The 17418-nt window shown below is 34.0% G+C and overlaps 2 protein-coding genes across 3 annotated transcripts; both read left to right on the top strand.

Moving 5' to 3' along the window:
• Positions 1-292: 292 nt before the first annotated feature.
• On the top strand, positions 293-2055 carry LOC146163147 (protein BUD31 homolog). Its single transcript, XM_083382088.1, has one exon. It carries the CDS (start codon positions 363-365, stop codon positions 795-797), a length of 435 nt encoding a protein of 144 aa, XP_083238214.1. The 5' UTR covers positions 293-362; the 3' UTR covers positions 798-2055.
• A 2682-nt stretch (positions 2056-4737) lies between these two features.
• LOC146163146 (inner nuclear membrane protein Man1-like) lies at positions 4738-14647 on the top strand. Of its 2 annotated transcripts, none has more exons than XM_083382163.1 (13): positions 4738-4896; positions 5931-6087; positions 6574-7376; positions 7660-7714; positions 7963-8033; positions 9126-9232; positions 9458-9567; positions 10021-10122; positions 10369-10471; positions 11810-11930; positions 12479-12618; positions 13439-13544; positions 14094-14647. In XM_083382163.1, the coding sequence occupies exons 1-13, from the start codon at positions 4768-4770 to the stop codon at positions 14337-14339; spliced, it is 2250 nt and encodes a 749-aa protein (XP_083238289.1). In that variant the 5' UTR covers positions 4738-4767; the 3' UTR covers positions 14340-14647. The 2 variants fall into 2 exon arrangements, with proteins under 2 accessions (XP_083238289.1, XP_083238290.1); XM_083382164.1 differs by having other exon boundaries at positions 6574-7385.
• The last annotated feature ends 2771 nt before the right edge of the window (positions 14648-17418 follow it).

Here is a 17418-nt window from a genome sequence, read left to right as displayed (position 1 = left end):
CAAGAAAAAATAAAAATGGGAGAATAAATGAGGTTGTTTCTATTAGCTAGGTAGAAAGTAATACAGCATATCGCAATGCACATTATTTGGGTTAGGTTGTCAGTTGGCGTTTGGGTGGGTTAAGTATTATTATATAATTTATTATTAATAATAATGTTGACCCACCCAAACAAGCACCTTAGCCCAAATGTCAGCATTATAAACTCCCGGACAAAAATGTGGTTGAATTCAGGATTTTTTTTTCTTACTAAATTTGTAGTTTTTATTTTTTTACACATTTTTTCGTGTGGCAGTTTACACAAATCTATAATTAGGCTTTAAAGTTGCTGAACACATTTTATTGTTACCCTAAACGCTGTACAATGCCACGGGTTAGAAGAAGCCGCAAGCCACCACCAGAGGGATGGGAGCTCATCGAGCCGACTCTTGACGAACTTGATCAAAAAATGAGGGAAGCCGAGACTGAAAGTCACGACGGAATGCGAAAAGTCGAATCTGTCTGGCCGATATTCAAAATACACCACCAAAAGTCGCGATACATCTACGACCTGTTTTACCGACGAAAAGCAATCAGTCGAGATCTTTACGAATACTGCCTCAAGGAAAATATCGCCGACAAAAATCTGATCGCAAAATGGAAAAAGCAGGGCTACGAGAACCTCTGCTGTCTCCGGTGTATACAGGCCAGGGACACAAACTTTGGAACAAACTGCATTTGTCGCGTTCCAAAGTCTAAACTGGAGGCCGGAAAAGTTGTTGAGTGTGTTCATTGTGGTTGTCGTGGCTGTTCTGGTTAGCAAATGTCGGTTTTGTCTGTCAAAATTATGGCAGTTTTATCTAACCGTAAAGCAGAAACAACTGTTTTGGTCCACTGGTTATGACATCAGGTTTCTAAAACCCTGTTTTAGATGTTAAAAAAGTGCTGTTTAGATTGGTATTTATTAATAATAATTGTTTTTCCATTTTAATTCCATAATTGTGAATTTATAAAGTTTGGATTCGTTACTAAGATTTAATAACAATTATAAACTTTTTTGTGAATATTTTCCTTGGTCAAGTACAGTGTAGTAAATAACTTTACAAATCCTGGTTTTACCAACATACTGTTTTATTAACTCTTCTCACGTTTACTGTTCATTTTAAAAATCCTAAATTAAAATTTCAAGCATTTAAATTTGTTGTAATAGTAAATGGTCAATAAGACATTGTGTGTTTCTGCCCTAACAAATATCAATTTGTGTGTGTCATCTAAAAATCCTCATTTTTGATCTTTTGTAAATATAGATTGCATTTTTTAGGAAATGTGAAGTTAAATATTTAATGTTGATGTACTGAAAAAATTGGTTTGAGGATTTTAAGGATTGAAAGCACTTCATCTGACGATTGGTTGTATGTTTTTACCCGATCCGGACCACATGATGCATTTATTGTCATTAATACACAATAAGCTGATACGAACTTTAATAATGCTATGAGCTATCATTGATTCTTTTGTCAAGGCCACAGTTAAACCTGTCAGACTTCACTGACAAAATGAAATCTTCTGCATAGAAAGGCACTTACAAAATATGGTATATTTTTCCACTGCAATTGTAAAAAACATACACACCAGGTATGTTATCACTCCAGTCAAGTTTATAATTTTGGAGCAAACTTTACTTTTTGTTTTTATGAAAGTTATATTTAATTCAGCTGATTAAGCTGAAAACTTATTACCTATAGTTAACTATTCCATCTTTTATCACTAATTTAAAATAATGTTTGCTGTTTTAAAAACCTTTAAGATGTTTAAAGCTATGTTGATGAAAACACTATAGCATGGTAAATTAACATGTATTACAGATATTTCCACCAGTGTCTGATTTTTTGGTTGATCGACAGCCAAGAGGGTCAATATTAATATCATTCAATGGTTGGTTTTCAGCAGAGTTCAAGATTTCACTTTCATACACAGAGTTTAAAACCCTTACAACTTGAGTTTCTTCTACATGATGTGCAGACTTATTTATTTTTTAGTTTTATTTGGTGCAGTAAACACTTGTTAGAAATATTAGACTGCACACTATGATCGTAATTATTTAAAAAAGATTTCTGGCCAACAGACCCCGTTTCCAAAAAAATGCCTATATTTAAACCGAAAAAAAAATTAAACAACTGTATTTAATGTGCAGAATACTGCAGTGATCCCAAATTCTGCAAATGGCTAAAAAAATTTTTTTTTTCTTCAAAATTTTTTTTTTCTTAAATAAACTTGTTAAGTTTGTGTACGTACTGCAATGTGATTTTTTGTTTGTTGTATTTTCTTGTTTTGTTCCTCCTCAATCATTTTTTTTTCTGTTTTTGTGGACGTTTATTTCCACCACAAAATAAATATAACCTTTTAGTTTAAAGAGCACAACTCAAATGCTAGTTTTATTACCTTGATAGTTAATTAGCTGACATAGAGAGGCCATATGTTAATATTTATACAAGAAGCGTGGGAAGTGTGAGTTTGGCAAAAAAAACATGATTGTGATTTGTATGCAGTGTTTTTTTTTAAGGTGTCAAATTTCTCTAGCGGTTTCCAAAATTTTGGACTTGCAACTTTTTGGTATTTAAATGAAACGCTTGCGGTCTCTTAAAACTACTTAGCGGTCACCCAAACCAAACCTTAAAAAAAAACTGATTGTATGTATTAATTGTTTGCAATTTACTGATTTCATAAACGAGACAATGAATCAGTGCAAACTGCGAACTGAATTAGTTGGCTGAATAATAGAACAAGAAGTAGGCGCATATACCAATTGAAAAATGAAGCAGACCATTTCCCCTGTAAATTTGCTGTAAAAAACGTTGGTTGTGCTTAATTATACATTTGGAGAAAATTTCACGAGCTGGGGTTATATTTTTTGAATACTTATGACTATTCTTGCACTATTTATCTATATCGCTTTAGTATGCACGGTGGAACTCTTGTAAGGTAAACCTCTTGAATATTGTGTGAAGAAAGCAAATTATATAAGTGACCACAGAACGAAAGAGATTCGTAGAAGAGGTTACGAACTTAGCTAAGAAGTAGTAGTAAAATTCAGCTACCGCAAGGTGGTGATAAAGAGGTGCACGTAAGTCAGGCAAACGTAGTTACAGGCATAGCAGTATTCGGAGCCATTTCTCAGGTCCTGTAGGACAATTGGTCAAGAAATGTTAAATTTTTAGTTGAACACGAATAAAGTAGATAACCAAAAATAGGTAATGGTACGCTTAAACTGGTTGTTTACTAACACAGATACATGTTTAATCAAATTCTTTTGAAAGTGACACCCGCTTCGCAATGCGTCAAACGCCTATCTAAGTTATAGATAGGCGTTGGTTTAATATTGAAATTATGACCCTTTATTAAAAATAATGTACTCTGTTAACCACAAAATATCAAGATGTTTAGATAAACGTAAAATTTATTACAAGCACATGCCTTTGTAACTGCCCCAGACTTTTCAGAGCACAAATGTAAATAATTCGAGTATATGCCGAGCCATACAATTTGTTTAACAATGGATTGTGAATATTCGTAAGGACATAAGAACAGATGGTAAACAATCAGCGTTTTCTAAATAAGCTTTCGCAATTTAAAAATAGGAAACCCCCTCGTTCAAGTCAGCACGCCGTAAGCGACACGCTACAGTCTGTGCGGCTTAAAATTGCAAATCCAAGTCTAGACAGGGTTGACTAAAAACTCGGTATTATTAGAAATGCGGCTATTTTTAGCGCTTCTTTTAAACGCCAATTGTACATTAAACCAGGGACTTTTCAACTATATTCTGCACGTTTTGTATGCAAAGGTACCGTACCGAAAAATCGCCAAATTTCCCAAATATCTCTGTTTAATAATGACCTGACTTGTAATATAAGGGTACTTGTTGTTTTATGTTCTTTGTTTAAGATTAAAAAAACTGTTGTAGCCTGCATAATAGGCCAACAATGAATATTTGTTTGTTTTAAACATAAAGGTAGCACAAACAAATAAAATTGAAGTTTTACAGTTTGAAATAGTCCGGCAAAGCCAATGCGTTTTAAGAAAAATATATACATTTTTTTCATTTAAATTAATTTAAAATCAAGCTTGTTTGTTAAATTTCATTTTATTTTGATCAGATTTATAGGTCAAATTTAGAATTAATGTTTGAATTTTAAAGCCCACTTTTAATGCAGTATTGTGCACACTGCACACCTCAATTATGAAATTGCACACCTAAATTAAAAAAAAGGTTAAATTGTGTATTATTTCGGTAGAATTTCAAACAAACAGGATTGCACACTGACATGCCTCAAATATTTTTGGCGCTCTTTCACTATTGTACGTGAAAAGTTATGCAAAAAAAAATAATAATAATACCGCATACCACAACGCATATTGTTTGGGTTAGGGTGCGGGTTAGCGTTTGGGTGAGGGTGGGTCAAGTAATATTATGTTTATTATTAATAATAACTTGACCCACCCTCAACCAAATGCTAACCCTAACCCTAACCCAAACAATATGCGTTGTGGTATGCAGCATTTGAAGAAATTTTTTTTTTATTAATTTTTACGTACAATAGTGAAAGAGCGCCATTTTTTTAATACAAACCCATATCTCCAGGAAAAATGCCATGAATTGCATGCTGATCACAAGTTTTTAGCAATAGGAACTGTGTTTTAAATTGCTGTTTTACTTGTATGTAAATATATTTATTTTTTTACCAGATGTCAGATATGTTTCACTGAATTGGTGATAATTGAAATTGAATGCAATGTCGGGTGTGGAGTTATCTGATAAAGAACTGAGGCAAGAATTGCTTAAATATGGCGAAAAAGTTGGACCCATCACCCAAAGCACGAGGTCATTGTACATCAAGAAATTGAACAAAATCCGTTCTTCTGTGAGTGTTTTATTATTACAATTAACCCAGTTATTTTCAATGTCTAACATATCTCTAAAAATGCTGTGTTTTTATTTAACCCAAATAATTTGTAAACCATTTTCACACAAGTGGGTAAACCATTTTCACACTAATATTTCCATCTATATAAATTGAACGATTCTTGACGAGACATGCTTATTACAAAGCTTATTCAAAACACAGTTAGTTTTATAATAATAAAACTGCTGTATGAGCAACACTCGGTTATATATCAGACAAATATGTTTCACCACTTTGAATATGTGTCCTTCGGTTAAATTAATTTGTTCTGAAATGTTTAATCGTATTTCGGTGTTTCTAGACTCTTGTTTACAATCGAGAGGAACAAGTCGTCATTAAAAATCTCTATTAGACCAATGAAAAAATTAACGATTTTGTGGCTAGGCTTTAGCTTTGTAATACAATAACAAAACATTGTCTAAAATCTAAATAAAACACAGTTACTTACTTGAAGAAATACATTTTCACGCAATGAAAATATTTTGGTCTTATTTAAATGGTAATGGAAGTTTTTAAAAAAATTAAATGCTTGAAAAATTCCAGCTTAAAAATTTAAACATTTGATTATTTTAAATTAAATTGCAATTTCAGGGCAATGTCAATACTGGGCACCTCTCTATGCTATACTCAGCATGAGGGATTTTTTTATAATAAAAACATTTTTTATGTCTCTAGAAACAAAAAATTAATTTGGTGGTTGTGTTCTATTATATTATACCACTGTATAGAACAGTGTTTCACAACCTTTTTTGCTGCTACCCAAATACCAAGCGTAAATATGTAGAATCGTTAATATATTTTAGATATGTTAGGTAAGTAGTTGATTTTGTGTAGCAAGAAATAGTAAAAACTGGGCAGATAAAGAAAAGTGTATTTTGTGAAAAACTAGCAATACAAAATGTAAAGAAGCTATCGCATGTGCGTTTTAATTTATTTTACTTTTTTGGTTTACTTATCGTTTTTTTTAACTTTTTCGATTTATTTATTCACAGAATGAAAGTGTTTCTGTAACAAAGGACATATCTATCAATGGGAGCAAGCGGTATGCATCAGTGAAAGCACTTCGACAGACAAAAATCAAACCAACGCAACCTCAAAGAAAATCGTTTGGGTTCAGTTCTGATGAAAGTGATAACAACGATAGCAAAGGTAAGAATATTTAAATCCAGTAATGATAAAGTAGCTTTTTATCTTTGTAATTCTGTCTCAGTAAATATTAGAAATAGCACCGCAAGCAGACAATCAAAGATAAAACACAACCCAGTTTTTAATATATATATATATGTATAATAGAAGTGGGCATCGCATACTTTTTAACAAATTCAAGTTTAAAGAGCCACAAAAAATAGATCAAATTTGGTAAAATGGATTAAATTTCTATATATTTTTTCATATTACTCTGCAAACAGAAGAGCAATAAAAAAACATGCCAAAGAGCAGCAGTTTGCCCATGTAATTATATATTATCAAATTATTAAAACACAAACATCGTTTGGCAGCATTGGTCCTTATATTTTTTGAAAACATTATAATATATGATTTAACTTATATAGTATATTTTCATAACTACAACATTTTTCATAAACGAAAAAATAAACATAATTGTAGCTTTGCTAATTTTTTTGTTAATTGCAGAAAACTCCCGACTTTCCATGAAGCACATGTCGCTGCGGAGAAAACCACATCAGCGATCGTTCAAGCAGGAAGGAACAAAAAGCCTTCCACCAAGCCCCTTAAAGAAACCCCTGCACAAATCTGTGTCTGGATTAAAACATCCATCGAGGGTGAATCGTTCCCACAAATCCTCCCCAGTCGCTACAGTAACAAACGGTTACTCTGACGATTCAGATGACGATTGCACGGATGCATCGTGGGCCGAAATAATGGCCGCCGACGTCAGTACGTCTCCTATGGGATCGCCGTTGGACAGTCCGGTTCGTACGACCCCCCGTCGTCCCCTAAGATATAACACCTCACAGAGCTACACCCCAGCTAACGACAGCATAAACTTATGGAAAACTAACCATAAATCAAAGTCTGTTATCCCTGAAGTTAGCGCGAACGGTGGCGCTACAGTATCAGACGAAAGCTCAGTGCGAAAACGCACACTCCAAAAGCCCCATGTGCCCGAACAAGCTTCCGAAACGGAATCTAATCAAATGTCATGCGATAACGATGAAGATGTTAGTGAAAACACTGGTTTACTGGCCAGGTTGAGGTCACATTTTGTCAGAAAACCTCGGGCACCTGTGGAGATTTCAAAGTCCAGTAACTTTGGTGCAATCGAACAGACGCCCAGGCCCTGGCATTTGCACTGCTCTGCCTTGCTGCCAATTGGAACCATTGTGTTCTTTGTCGTTCTCGGACTTTTGTACGTTACCTTGAGATCGGACGAAGTTGTATCGACAAAAAGTGGTTTGCCCGATTATTCTCCAAAGGTACAGATGGTTTAATGTTTTTGTACTATATTTGGGAAATTATTTTGCTAAACAACCCGTATTAAACACCCTTTTTGTAAAGAGCAAACAACAATGTTGTCATTCTTATAAAAATTAATGACTTGTTTTTACATAACCGGCCATTTTTATTTTTTTATATACATAATGATATAAACAAGGTAAATGTTGGGTTTAAATAATGTAATGGTCCAAAATGTTTCTTGTTATAAATAAAATCATTTTTTCTTCGAAATATTTGTTATAATTGTTTATGTTTATTTAGGATGAAACGATGCACTTTGTTCATCAAATCCACGACCAGTTGTCAAAACTAGCAGGTAATTGCTTATCGGAATGCATAGAATTTAGTTATCAGTTTTGCTACTACCTTTGACAAACATAAAATATTATTAAGTATGCTTTGTATTTACGAATTATGAATTCAGTGTTTTGAAAGAAATGACAAGTACTATTTGCTGCAATTGTGATAATTATTACTTTTAAATTGAATTCTTTTGCATTTTTTAAGAAGTGCAATTTGCCATGGGTAGTAATTATCCAATTGAGTAGTTTTATGTATTTTCAGGCGAACGTTTATGCAACAGTCAAGTTACCTCCGACCTTATGACAGTTCTGGAACTAAAATCTAGAATTAAGGTATTTTAATGCCTTTTAATTGTTAATTTGCCTTATGATTGTTTTCTTTACAAACCTAAAATAATATAATACTTGAACTTCTTTGGTTTAGTAAGACATATTGTGATTCTGAAAAATGAATGTCAAAGCCTAAAGGTCGAGTAAAACTACATCATCTTAATTAAGATTTTCTGTACAAATTTGTATCATCATCAGTTAATGATACAATAAAGTGCATATTGAAACGTCTTTATCAAGATCATGTTAATTTACTCTACATTTTTGGCTGACATTTATTATTAGGCTACATTACAGATCTGTAAGTATTTCGGTTCACTTCAGTTAAAAACAAAAAAACAAAAAAGTTCTCCACTCTCTTGGAGACTTGGTTATATATGTAGCGCTCAGCATTTGTACATTTTTTGGGGTAAAATGATCACATTTTTTACTGATTTATGAGATACACATAAAACCTGAAAAATAAAAATAAAATCAAATTACACCAGAAGTCTCCAACAAATTAACCGAAGTATCAATTAAGAATATTCAATCATGCCAGGCTAAAAACACAACTAGTCTGTGGTGAGGTTCAAACTCATGACCTTGGTCATGCTGGGGCCGTCGCTCACCAACTGACCTAAACAAGGCTCAGAGGGGAGTAAGTCGAGAAACAACCATAGCAGCGCTGCTTACTGCATCCCGTTGGTAAAACTAGCCTGTGGTAAGGTTCGAACTCACGATCTCCGGCCACATCGGGACCGTCGCCCTACCAAATGAGCTACACAGGCTCAGAAGGGTGCAAGTCAAGAAACAACCATAGGAATGTTGCTTGCTGCATTCTGTTCGTAAAATTAGCCTGTGGTAAGGTTCGAACTTACGACCTCCGGCCATACCGGGACTGTGTATTGTATTGGTATAACTGTGTATGCATCTTTCATTAAATCTTTATACATGACGTAAGGCTCATAGAAGAACTTGGTAATGTTATATATTTGTATAAATATTGTATTATACTTCTAACCATGGTCGCAGAGCCATGGTCGCCCCTAAATAACGATAAATCTTCCTGTAAAATACTGTATGTTCGTTTGTGTAATCTTGTTTTTGTTTCAGGCGAAACAGATTGACTTCTTAAAAGCATTGCAGCTGATCAGGGAACACCCTCAGTGGGAAATTAACTTGTTTGTCGATGAAGAAGAAACTAAACTAGATGATGAAAGGTGAGGTTAAAATACTCGGCTTTACACTTATTCTTTGATTTAAGTTATAGATAACCATACAGGTTAAATAACCTTAAAAAATTGCCCATAAGCTTAATTTTTCTCTAAAATAATGTAATTTTTCGGAAAGTTGTGTATTACTTTACACAAACACAAATTAATTTTGTTTTAGATTATTGATTTGTTCAATCTCATAAATATATGAATAAATACATTTGTTTTCAGTCTCACGGATGTACTTTTCATGTCCTCGAACCTACCGATGTTATCGGCAGTTTGTCGGTTCCGTCGAGCAATTGAAAAAGTTCTTCTTAGGGTTGGCATTGTATTGGGAGGTGAGTTACTTTGAAATTGTAATATATCAGTGTTTTTTAAGAAAGCCTAAAGCTTAAAAAATTCTAGTCATGCTAAAAGAACCATTTTGTGTAATATTAACACATCTTTACTTTGTAACTTCCCCCAGTTTTAAACAAATTTTCATAATATTTAGTTTGTTTTTATAAACAGGTGTAAAAGTTAAAATCATTTCTTAGAAATTTACAGAAATACATATTTTACGATAGTTTTACATGGTTTTAGAGATTTCCTATTTAAATTTGTATTCTAATTCAAATTTTTGAGAATACTGTTTTGTTTTGAAACGTACCAAAAACAGTAATCAAATTTATTTTATGTCTTTAAAACCTATAAATTTTCTTTGAAGCGCTTTTAAAATTTATTTATTGCATAAACGGTCTGCAGTTCGTCGAATAAGTAGACTTTCCATAAAGAGTGTTTTGTTCTTCCAGTGGGTGTTGCTATTTGGTTGGTCATTCTTTATCGGCAATACAAGATACGAAAACAGACTGAAGAAAGGCAGGCGATGTTCGTTCTTGTAGAGAAAATATTGGGTAAGATATTTGAAAATACAACGTCCCTCAAATAAATTTATTAAATTATATGAAATACTTTTTTACATAAGCCGTATTACTGAGGAACCATTTTCAATAGTAACAATTTGTTTTTTTACCTGAACCTAAAGATTTATAAAGACTAAAATATGTCAATTTTTTTGTCCAAAGTATTAATTTCAGAATATAATGTCAAGTATTGCACATCTCTATTGAAGAACCTTAAATGTTTATGTCTTGTTAAAGATGTGATTAAGAGCCATCATGAAAGCAGTCAAAAAGATGAAACCATCCGGCCATTTATTCCCATCATTCATGCAAGAGACATTATCATCCCTCCACAGGAAAGGTATTGACCACTATTTACCGACTTGGTGTTAAGTATAATTTGCTTGATGGAAATACCAAACAAATTTATTTTTGTCTTCTATTGTAAATACTAACATTGCTGCGGGTGGCTGTATTGGATAGAATGCCTTTTTTAGTTTTATTTAGATTTAAACATTGCTAGATTTTCAATTTCTTCAAATCCATTGTTTAAATAGGAATCTTTCTCGTTTTCCAGAGATAACAATAGGACTTTTAAAATGGTTTCACATCTAATTTATCAAAAATATACAAAAATTCTGGTTATTTTCTAACCAAAAAATAGCATTTTTTTACTTTTTTCAAACGTATTTCACACAAAATATACAAAAAATCTGATTATTTTTTTAAAATGATAGTAGAATTTTAAATCTTTTTGTAAGTAATTCGCCAAATAAAGACAAAAATTTTCTTGGAAATGTAAGTAGGATTTTTTAACCTTTTCATAGTTATTTTGCAAAAATTATGGTTATTTTTTTGTTTGAAAAAAAGGAGCATTTTTAAACCTTTATAGGTTTAATCTTCTCAGAAACTATATAAAAAACTCAAACTATACACAAGTTCTGGTTGCAGGCCAAAGGGGAACTAGCCAACAAGGCCCCCTTAATTAATCATTTATAGTTTTGGAGAAAAGCCAAACCAAACACCACAGGGTAAACTGGATAACACTGATCTTACTGGAGATTATCGACAGAAGTTATAAATAATGCAGCCAGCCCACAATGCACATTGTCGGTTGATCTTAAAGTTTTAAATGCCTTTTTTTTTCATACAAATTGTGTTTACTGTAATGCGTTACACATCGTTTATCAACTGAACTCTGTCTTTCAGTGTCCTGAACTATAATAAAAAGGTTTGGTACTTTTAAGTTTTTTCAATCATTAGCGTAGTTTTTTGAACACAATGTATTGCAAAGCGGCACCAATTAAATGCCATTTTCAGTGTTTTTATCAACTTACTGAACCATACATATACACAATTCAACCACCTGCAAACCAAGCAATAGGTGCCTTTATTTTGTAAACTGAATGTTGTTTAGTTTCATAAGTTGTAAAAACTGGCTTTTTGCGCAAACTTTTTTTGAAAAAACATATTTCTTAGCATAATTTTTCCGATGGATAATCCTTTAACTCCAGTTAATAATCCTCCTCTTTATGTGTTCAAGAGATGGAGCAATATATGCCTTAATTTTGCGAACTGAATGTTGTTTAATTTCAATAGTTGTAAAAAAAATGGCGTTTTGGGCTCACTTTTTTTTAGTTATATCATTATCATTGACTTACTCCGACTCCAGTCATTAATTCTTCTTGTTTGTGTCCAGGAGGCGGATGCACGGAGCTTGGGACAAAGCTGTTCACTTCCTCTCCGCAAGTGAGTCCCGCATCCGGGTTGAGAATCAGCGCATCTCGGGGGAAGACTTTCTCGTCTGGAGGTGGATCCAGGTAAATATGAGGCTGAAAGTAGAATTACAATGGAAACACTTTATTTATCTTAAACACTAAAACTAGTTGAAAGCTCTATATTTTACGAATTTTATGCTTTACGAACCCACCTTTTTAGCTTAACATTCATTATAAAGCTACATTATAGAGCCGTGCATAGTGAAGCTAAATAACAGTTTGGTCTGAACAGTTCTAACGACTTTATAGTATAAGTATAATGTAAACTTATTTTTCAAGTAGACTTAACTTTTTCTTATTTCAATAAAATTTAAGTTGACTAAAGTCCAGTAAAACTTGAATTAGAACCCTCCACTAATTGACCTGCCCGTAGGGAAATTTTAAATTATTCTAAGAAAATTGTCGTTTTAAAACAAAATATATCTGGATTTCTGTATTATTAGATTTAGTTAAAGATTTTTTTATAAAACTGTTTCTTATTTCTATTATTAAAAGTTAAAAGCGCAAAAAATTCAGTCAAACTTGAATATAAACCATCCACCTTTTTCCCGCGCGCATCGATTTTCGATGACGTCACTGCTTGCACTTAGGTGACGTCACCGAGCAAGAAGCAGCAACCCCCCGGACGCGTGTGGCAGGGGGAGGCCTTCGACACCAACCGCTCCATCAACACTCCCTCGTTCAGCCCGACCCCTTGTCTCAAGATAAGGAACCTGTTCGATCCTGAAGTGTGAGTTGTATTGTTGGACTACAGCCATAAGACCGAAATAAGATCAACCTCAACGTTAGAATAAAGCACACTTTAGAATAAGGCCAAAATAGGACTAATACCTCGTGGTATTAGTACCGTCTAAATCGGAATAAGCCCTAAACCCGGCGGATTGAGACCCAAATCTGGCCTAAACAACATAAACCCCTAACATTACTAACTTCCCTATTAAGTTCAACCCTAACCCATTTTCTAACCCCACTTATTTACCACCGATAACCCCATGGCGTTTGGCACGAACCTTCAGTCCAACTCCTTGTCCCAAGCTAAGGAACCTATTCGGCCCTGAAGTGTGAGTTCGTCAAACAATCGCAAAATAGCTGCTTTTTGTTTTACAACTGTTTTAAGTTACCTTTTTTGTTTTTTTTATTGTTTTAGGTTATTTTCTTAATCGTTTTGAGTTATTCTTTGTTTTTAAACTATTTGAGGTTGTTTTCTGTTTTTAAATAATTTTAGTTGTTTTGTTTAATTCATTTTACGCCATTTTTATTTTGTTGTTTTTAAACCGTTTTTTGATTTAAATTAACTAAACATTAATAAGAGATCAAGCTTTTAAAGTGACCTAAAAATGAGCTTTAGAGCTGTATTTGTGATGTTTTTGTATCGTACGAAAAAAAACCCTTTAAAAACGCAATTTTTTTAGTGTCAATTAAATATCAAAACCCAAAACAAAACTCCTGAATCTCTTATACAGGAAAGTTTCGACTAAAGAGTCTAACTGGATTTAGTGGCTGCTGGAATCATTTTAAAGTGAATTTTTTACTCAATCTTGTATTTTTAGTGAAAAAGGCGACGGTTGGGAATTGCAGATTCGCGACTCTATCTTAGAAAAGTGCGCGGACAACAACGAAATACTCGACATACAGGTCGAAAAGAATTCAAACGAGGTAAAATGATTATTTTATTGCAATCTGTTTTTTCAGGAATTTATTTTCAAGTTTTTTAATTTTGTTTTTTTAATTTTTGAATTAATTTGTTACATTGTTAGAAATTATAGCGACGAGTTTGCGAAAACTAGAAATTACGTAATCTACGAACTAGAAGTAGTTAGTTATTAATTTACAATCAATTCAGATCAAATTGAAATTCGACAAGATATTTATAAGAATTTACTGAATGGAAATATTCATAAAAAGTAAATTCGGAGCCCCGTAATTAATCGACGTCATCATGCCATGACGTCACATCTCGCTTTTTGATTATTTTAAAAGCAAAAAAATCAAGTCTCATACCTACTTTTTTGTAAATTAAAAAAAAATTATTGAAAAAAGACAAAACATGGCCGTCATCAAGTTATGACGTCACACCTCGCATTTTAATCATAAGTTGGAAGGCAAAAAAAATCCAGTCCAACAAAATTTGTTTTAAATAAAAAAAGTGTTTTTCGAAAAACAAAATACTGATGTCAACTTTTTCCGGGGGCGTCCCCTTCGCAGGGCCTGGTGTACCTGAAGTGCGCCACGTGCGCCGGGGCCGGTCAGGCCTTTCGCTCCTTGCACGGATCCTGGTTCGACGGTCGCCTCGTCACTGTCAAGTTCATCAAGCTTACCCGCTACCACTCCCGCTACCCCCACACCGCCGCACAAAACACCCCTCTACGCCCCAACCCCGCACGCAGGGTGTCCACTTTCCTGCCCAGCACCCCCGCAGGTCCCCTCACATCCACCCCCATGAAATCCTAGTATTATGACGTCACTATTTTTGGAATTAAGCGTTTTTTTGTTTTTTACGGTAAGGAGAAATTGACTTTTTTTTGGATTTTTTCGGGGGTTTCCCAATACTGGGACTGGTGATGACGTTATAGAGGTAGCGTTGTTGTGACGTAACAACGGTTTCTCGCGCTCTGCCGAAGAATGGTCCAGTGTAAATAGGCTTGAAGCGCCCGATATCTTTCTTTCTATTCTCTTGTTGTTCTTGCCTTAGCTCTTTTTCGATCGAAGGTGTGATTTCTTGCGTTTATTCAAAATATCGAAGCATTAAAGCGGTTGATACTTTTGACCTTTGCTCGTTTAAGCAATTGTTTAGTAGATATCCAATATGTCGCTCTGCTAGCAAATAAAGCCAGGAAACCTGCTAGGGGTGTTCGATACTCCATATTTCAGTCTGATACCCGATATTTTTTTACTAAAAGCCAGGCCTCCTGGTCTGATACATATTATTCTAATGGACAACCTAAAGTAGATAAAATTAAGTCGTCTAAAGACTATTTTCCTTGTTAGTGGAAAATTTGGCTTCAGCTATGGAATTACTAGTTTCTAAATTAAAAACATTAAAACTTGGCCGAATTTGTACTATTGCCTTGAACAGTTATCGAAACGGCATCAAGACCAAAATATCGGACAAGTAGCTGAAAGCGTGACCCAGGTATCGTGTATCGGTCACGATCCATTTTATCGGACATCCCTAGTAGCGCCAGCTTTCAACTAGTTTGTCTAAATTCACTTTGTCGCGTTTTTCCACTGAGTTTGCAAAAACGTCTTTCGCGCCCTTTCTGTATTTGTTCGACATTTGTGACGTCATATCACACTCTGTGTGACGTAGATGACGTCACAGGCGTTCTCAAGTTGTAACTGGCTTTTGAGCGAGAAGCTTCTTTCGAAACTAAATTAAAGCTTTAAACAAGCGTTTAAATCAATTAGTGTTCTGCTCATTGTTTTTGCTTCTGGTTTAAGCTTTATAAAATAATACTTAGATCTGCCGAATTTGGCCTTGGAGTACTTTAGCTGGTGATTGCTTATACTTAACCCGTCAGGTTGGCATTTCAAAGCCCATACAGAAGTAGGTATTATTTTGTGAACGTTTCCAATAAATATCAAGATAATAACTTAAGGTCGTAGTTAAATATCACAAGTAGGTAGTATTTTTGAAACGTTTACCAAACCTCCATACTTCTTTATGGGCTTTGATATTAATTTTACAAGCAATGTTTCGGAACTATACATTGACTAATTTGTCTTTTCAAGTTTTTGTCAAGTTTTTTTTTTTTTTTTTTTCAAGTTTTTCGCTCTTGAGAAATTTCGACTTGCTTTTCCAAGCCCAACTTTTCTTTTCTTTTTTTCGCTTTTTTGCCGCGATACGAAAAGCGAAAAGTTCTAACTTTGCTCTTCAATTTAGGCAAAAAACTTGCGACGTGCGTCCTAGTTCTGACGTATATCTTAACGTAATCTTCCTAGTTTGACGTAATTTATGACGTCATTTAACCGCAACTTCCATCTGGTGGTTAAGAAAATTTACAAATTTTTAGGAATTTTGAGTCTTTTGAAAGTCATTAGAAAATGTTGTGTAAAAATTAAAAACGTATATCCCGTAAAATACTATTTAGGAAATCTATTTTTTGACAGAGAACATTTTACCATTGTTTAACAATTTCTCCCCAAATCAAAGTGTCGGATCTTTAATTTCAAAAACAGATTTGTGACACAAAATGGTGGCCGCGGGTTGCTTTCCCCTAACAACCAGTGAAACAGCGAAAGTCGTCCCCACATTTTATAAATGTTCGTAGTTAATTGTTACCTTTAGATCTCTTGCGTGTGTTCGTAGATCAATTTAGCGTTGCCCAAACTAACACCATCTGCTGGACTTAAAAGTAGATTTCTTGTTTAAAGCTGTTGATTTTGTCGCTTAAAAATGCCCGGTTTTCTATTTTCTTTTCAACCGTTTGTTTTCTCTTTTTTGCTGTACAGCGGTTTCTTAAAACATCAGCTAAAAATTGAACATAGGCTGAAATTTTTTTCACCTCATTTGAAGCAAGCTTACAACACTTTTTCACGACTGCTGGACGTTTTTGTTCCAGCTCTTTTTGTAGCCAGTATCTAGATCTTGAACCTATTTTAATACGGAACCCAAAAAATGCTCGTGATTTTTGTGAACCAGGGAAGGGGTATTATTAGAGATGACGTCATATAAAAATATATAATTACGTCATGAAGCAAGTTTAATTAAGAAACCTACTGTTTTCGGTCCAACAAATGGGAAACTGAAATTGAGAAATGGAGTTTTATTTTTCAAATTATTCATTAGGATTTCCATTAGGCCTTTCTGGATCCCCTAAAATAAGTCCACCAAAGGGGTTCACGGACCCCAGTTTAGAAAAACCCGTTCTAGGTTCTAGAGGAATCTGTCTTTAACAAATGTTATTTTTAAATGCATTTGCTGCAACCTATACTTAACTGTATGCGTATTTTTGGTACCAGAAACGTCTGTATTCGGTTTCACACCCCAGCAAAACAAACCAATTTACCTTTTTCAACGTTGCTTACTGTAGTGCTTATCTAAACCGTTCCAAAGCTTGTTTTTTGCCGTATTTGCTACTTTTTTGGTCGAAACTTCCTGTAACCTTTTGCATGGGAATGGTAGCATGTTTATCTCTGTCCCTTGTTTATTATATCTCTGTATCTTCGCCACTTTCGTTTAACCAACAAATACAATCAAACGTTTCCTTGTGTAAAAAGACTTTGGCAAAAAATCAGCGCAGAAGAAAAACTGACAAACGTTATTAAGTTAGTCTGCACGAATTCCTGTCAGTCTCTTGTGTACAAAGACTTGGTTTCTTAAAGTATAATGAAAGGCAAAATCAATCTAAAGTATAAACAAAGTTTTCGCCATTTTTTGTCCCGTTGCAATTTTTGCCCCGATCCGACTCATTCGAAACTGAATGTGGTAAATTCACCCTTAGTCAGTAAAAGCAAACCTATAAAAAACTTTGAGTTGCATACTTAGTATACAGTTGTCCTTGGGCAGATTTAGCAACTCTTGCTTGAA

Source organism: Ascidiella aspersa, chromosome 2 (assembly GCF_963924565.1).
Source record: "Ascidiella aspersa chromosome 2, kaAscAspe10.2, whole genome shotgun sequence".
Lineage (NCBI taxonomy): Eukaryota > Metazoa > Chordata > Ascidiacea > Phlebobranchia > Ascidiidae > Ascidiella > Ascidiella aspersa.
Note: the sequence above shows the minus strand (reverse complement) of the source record. Positions and strands in the feature narration are given on the sequence as shown.

Coding starts and splice junctions, on each gene's coding strand:
- LOC146163147 (XM_083382088.1), top strand. CDS start 363: ATGCCACGGGTTAGAAGAAGCCGCAAGCCACCACCAGAGGGATGGGAG.
- LOC146163146 (XM_083382164.1), top strand. CDS start 4,768: ATGTCGGGTGTGGAGTTATCTGATAAAGAACTGAGGCAAGAATTGCTT. Junction 6,088..6,573: donor TGATAACAACGATAGCAAAG/GTAAGAATATTT, acceptor TGTTAATTGCAG/AAAACTCCCGACTTTCCATG. Junction 11,931..12,478: donor TCGTCTGGAGGTGGATCCAG/GTAAATATGAGG, acceptor GCTTGCACTTAG/GTGACGTCACCGAGCAAGAA.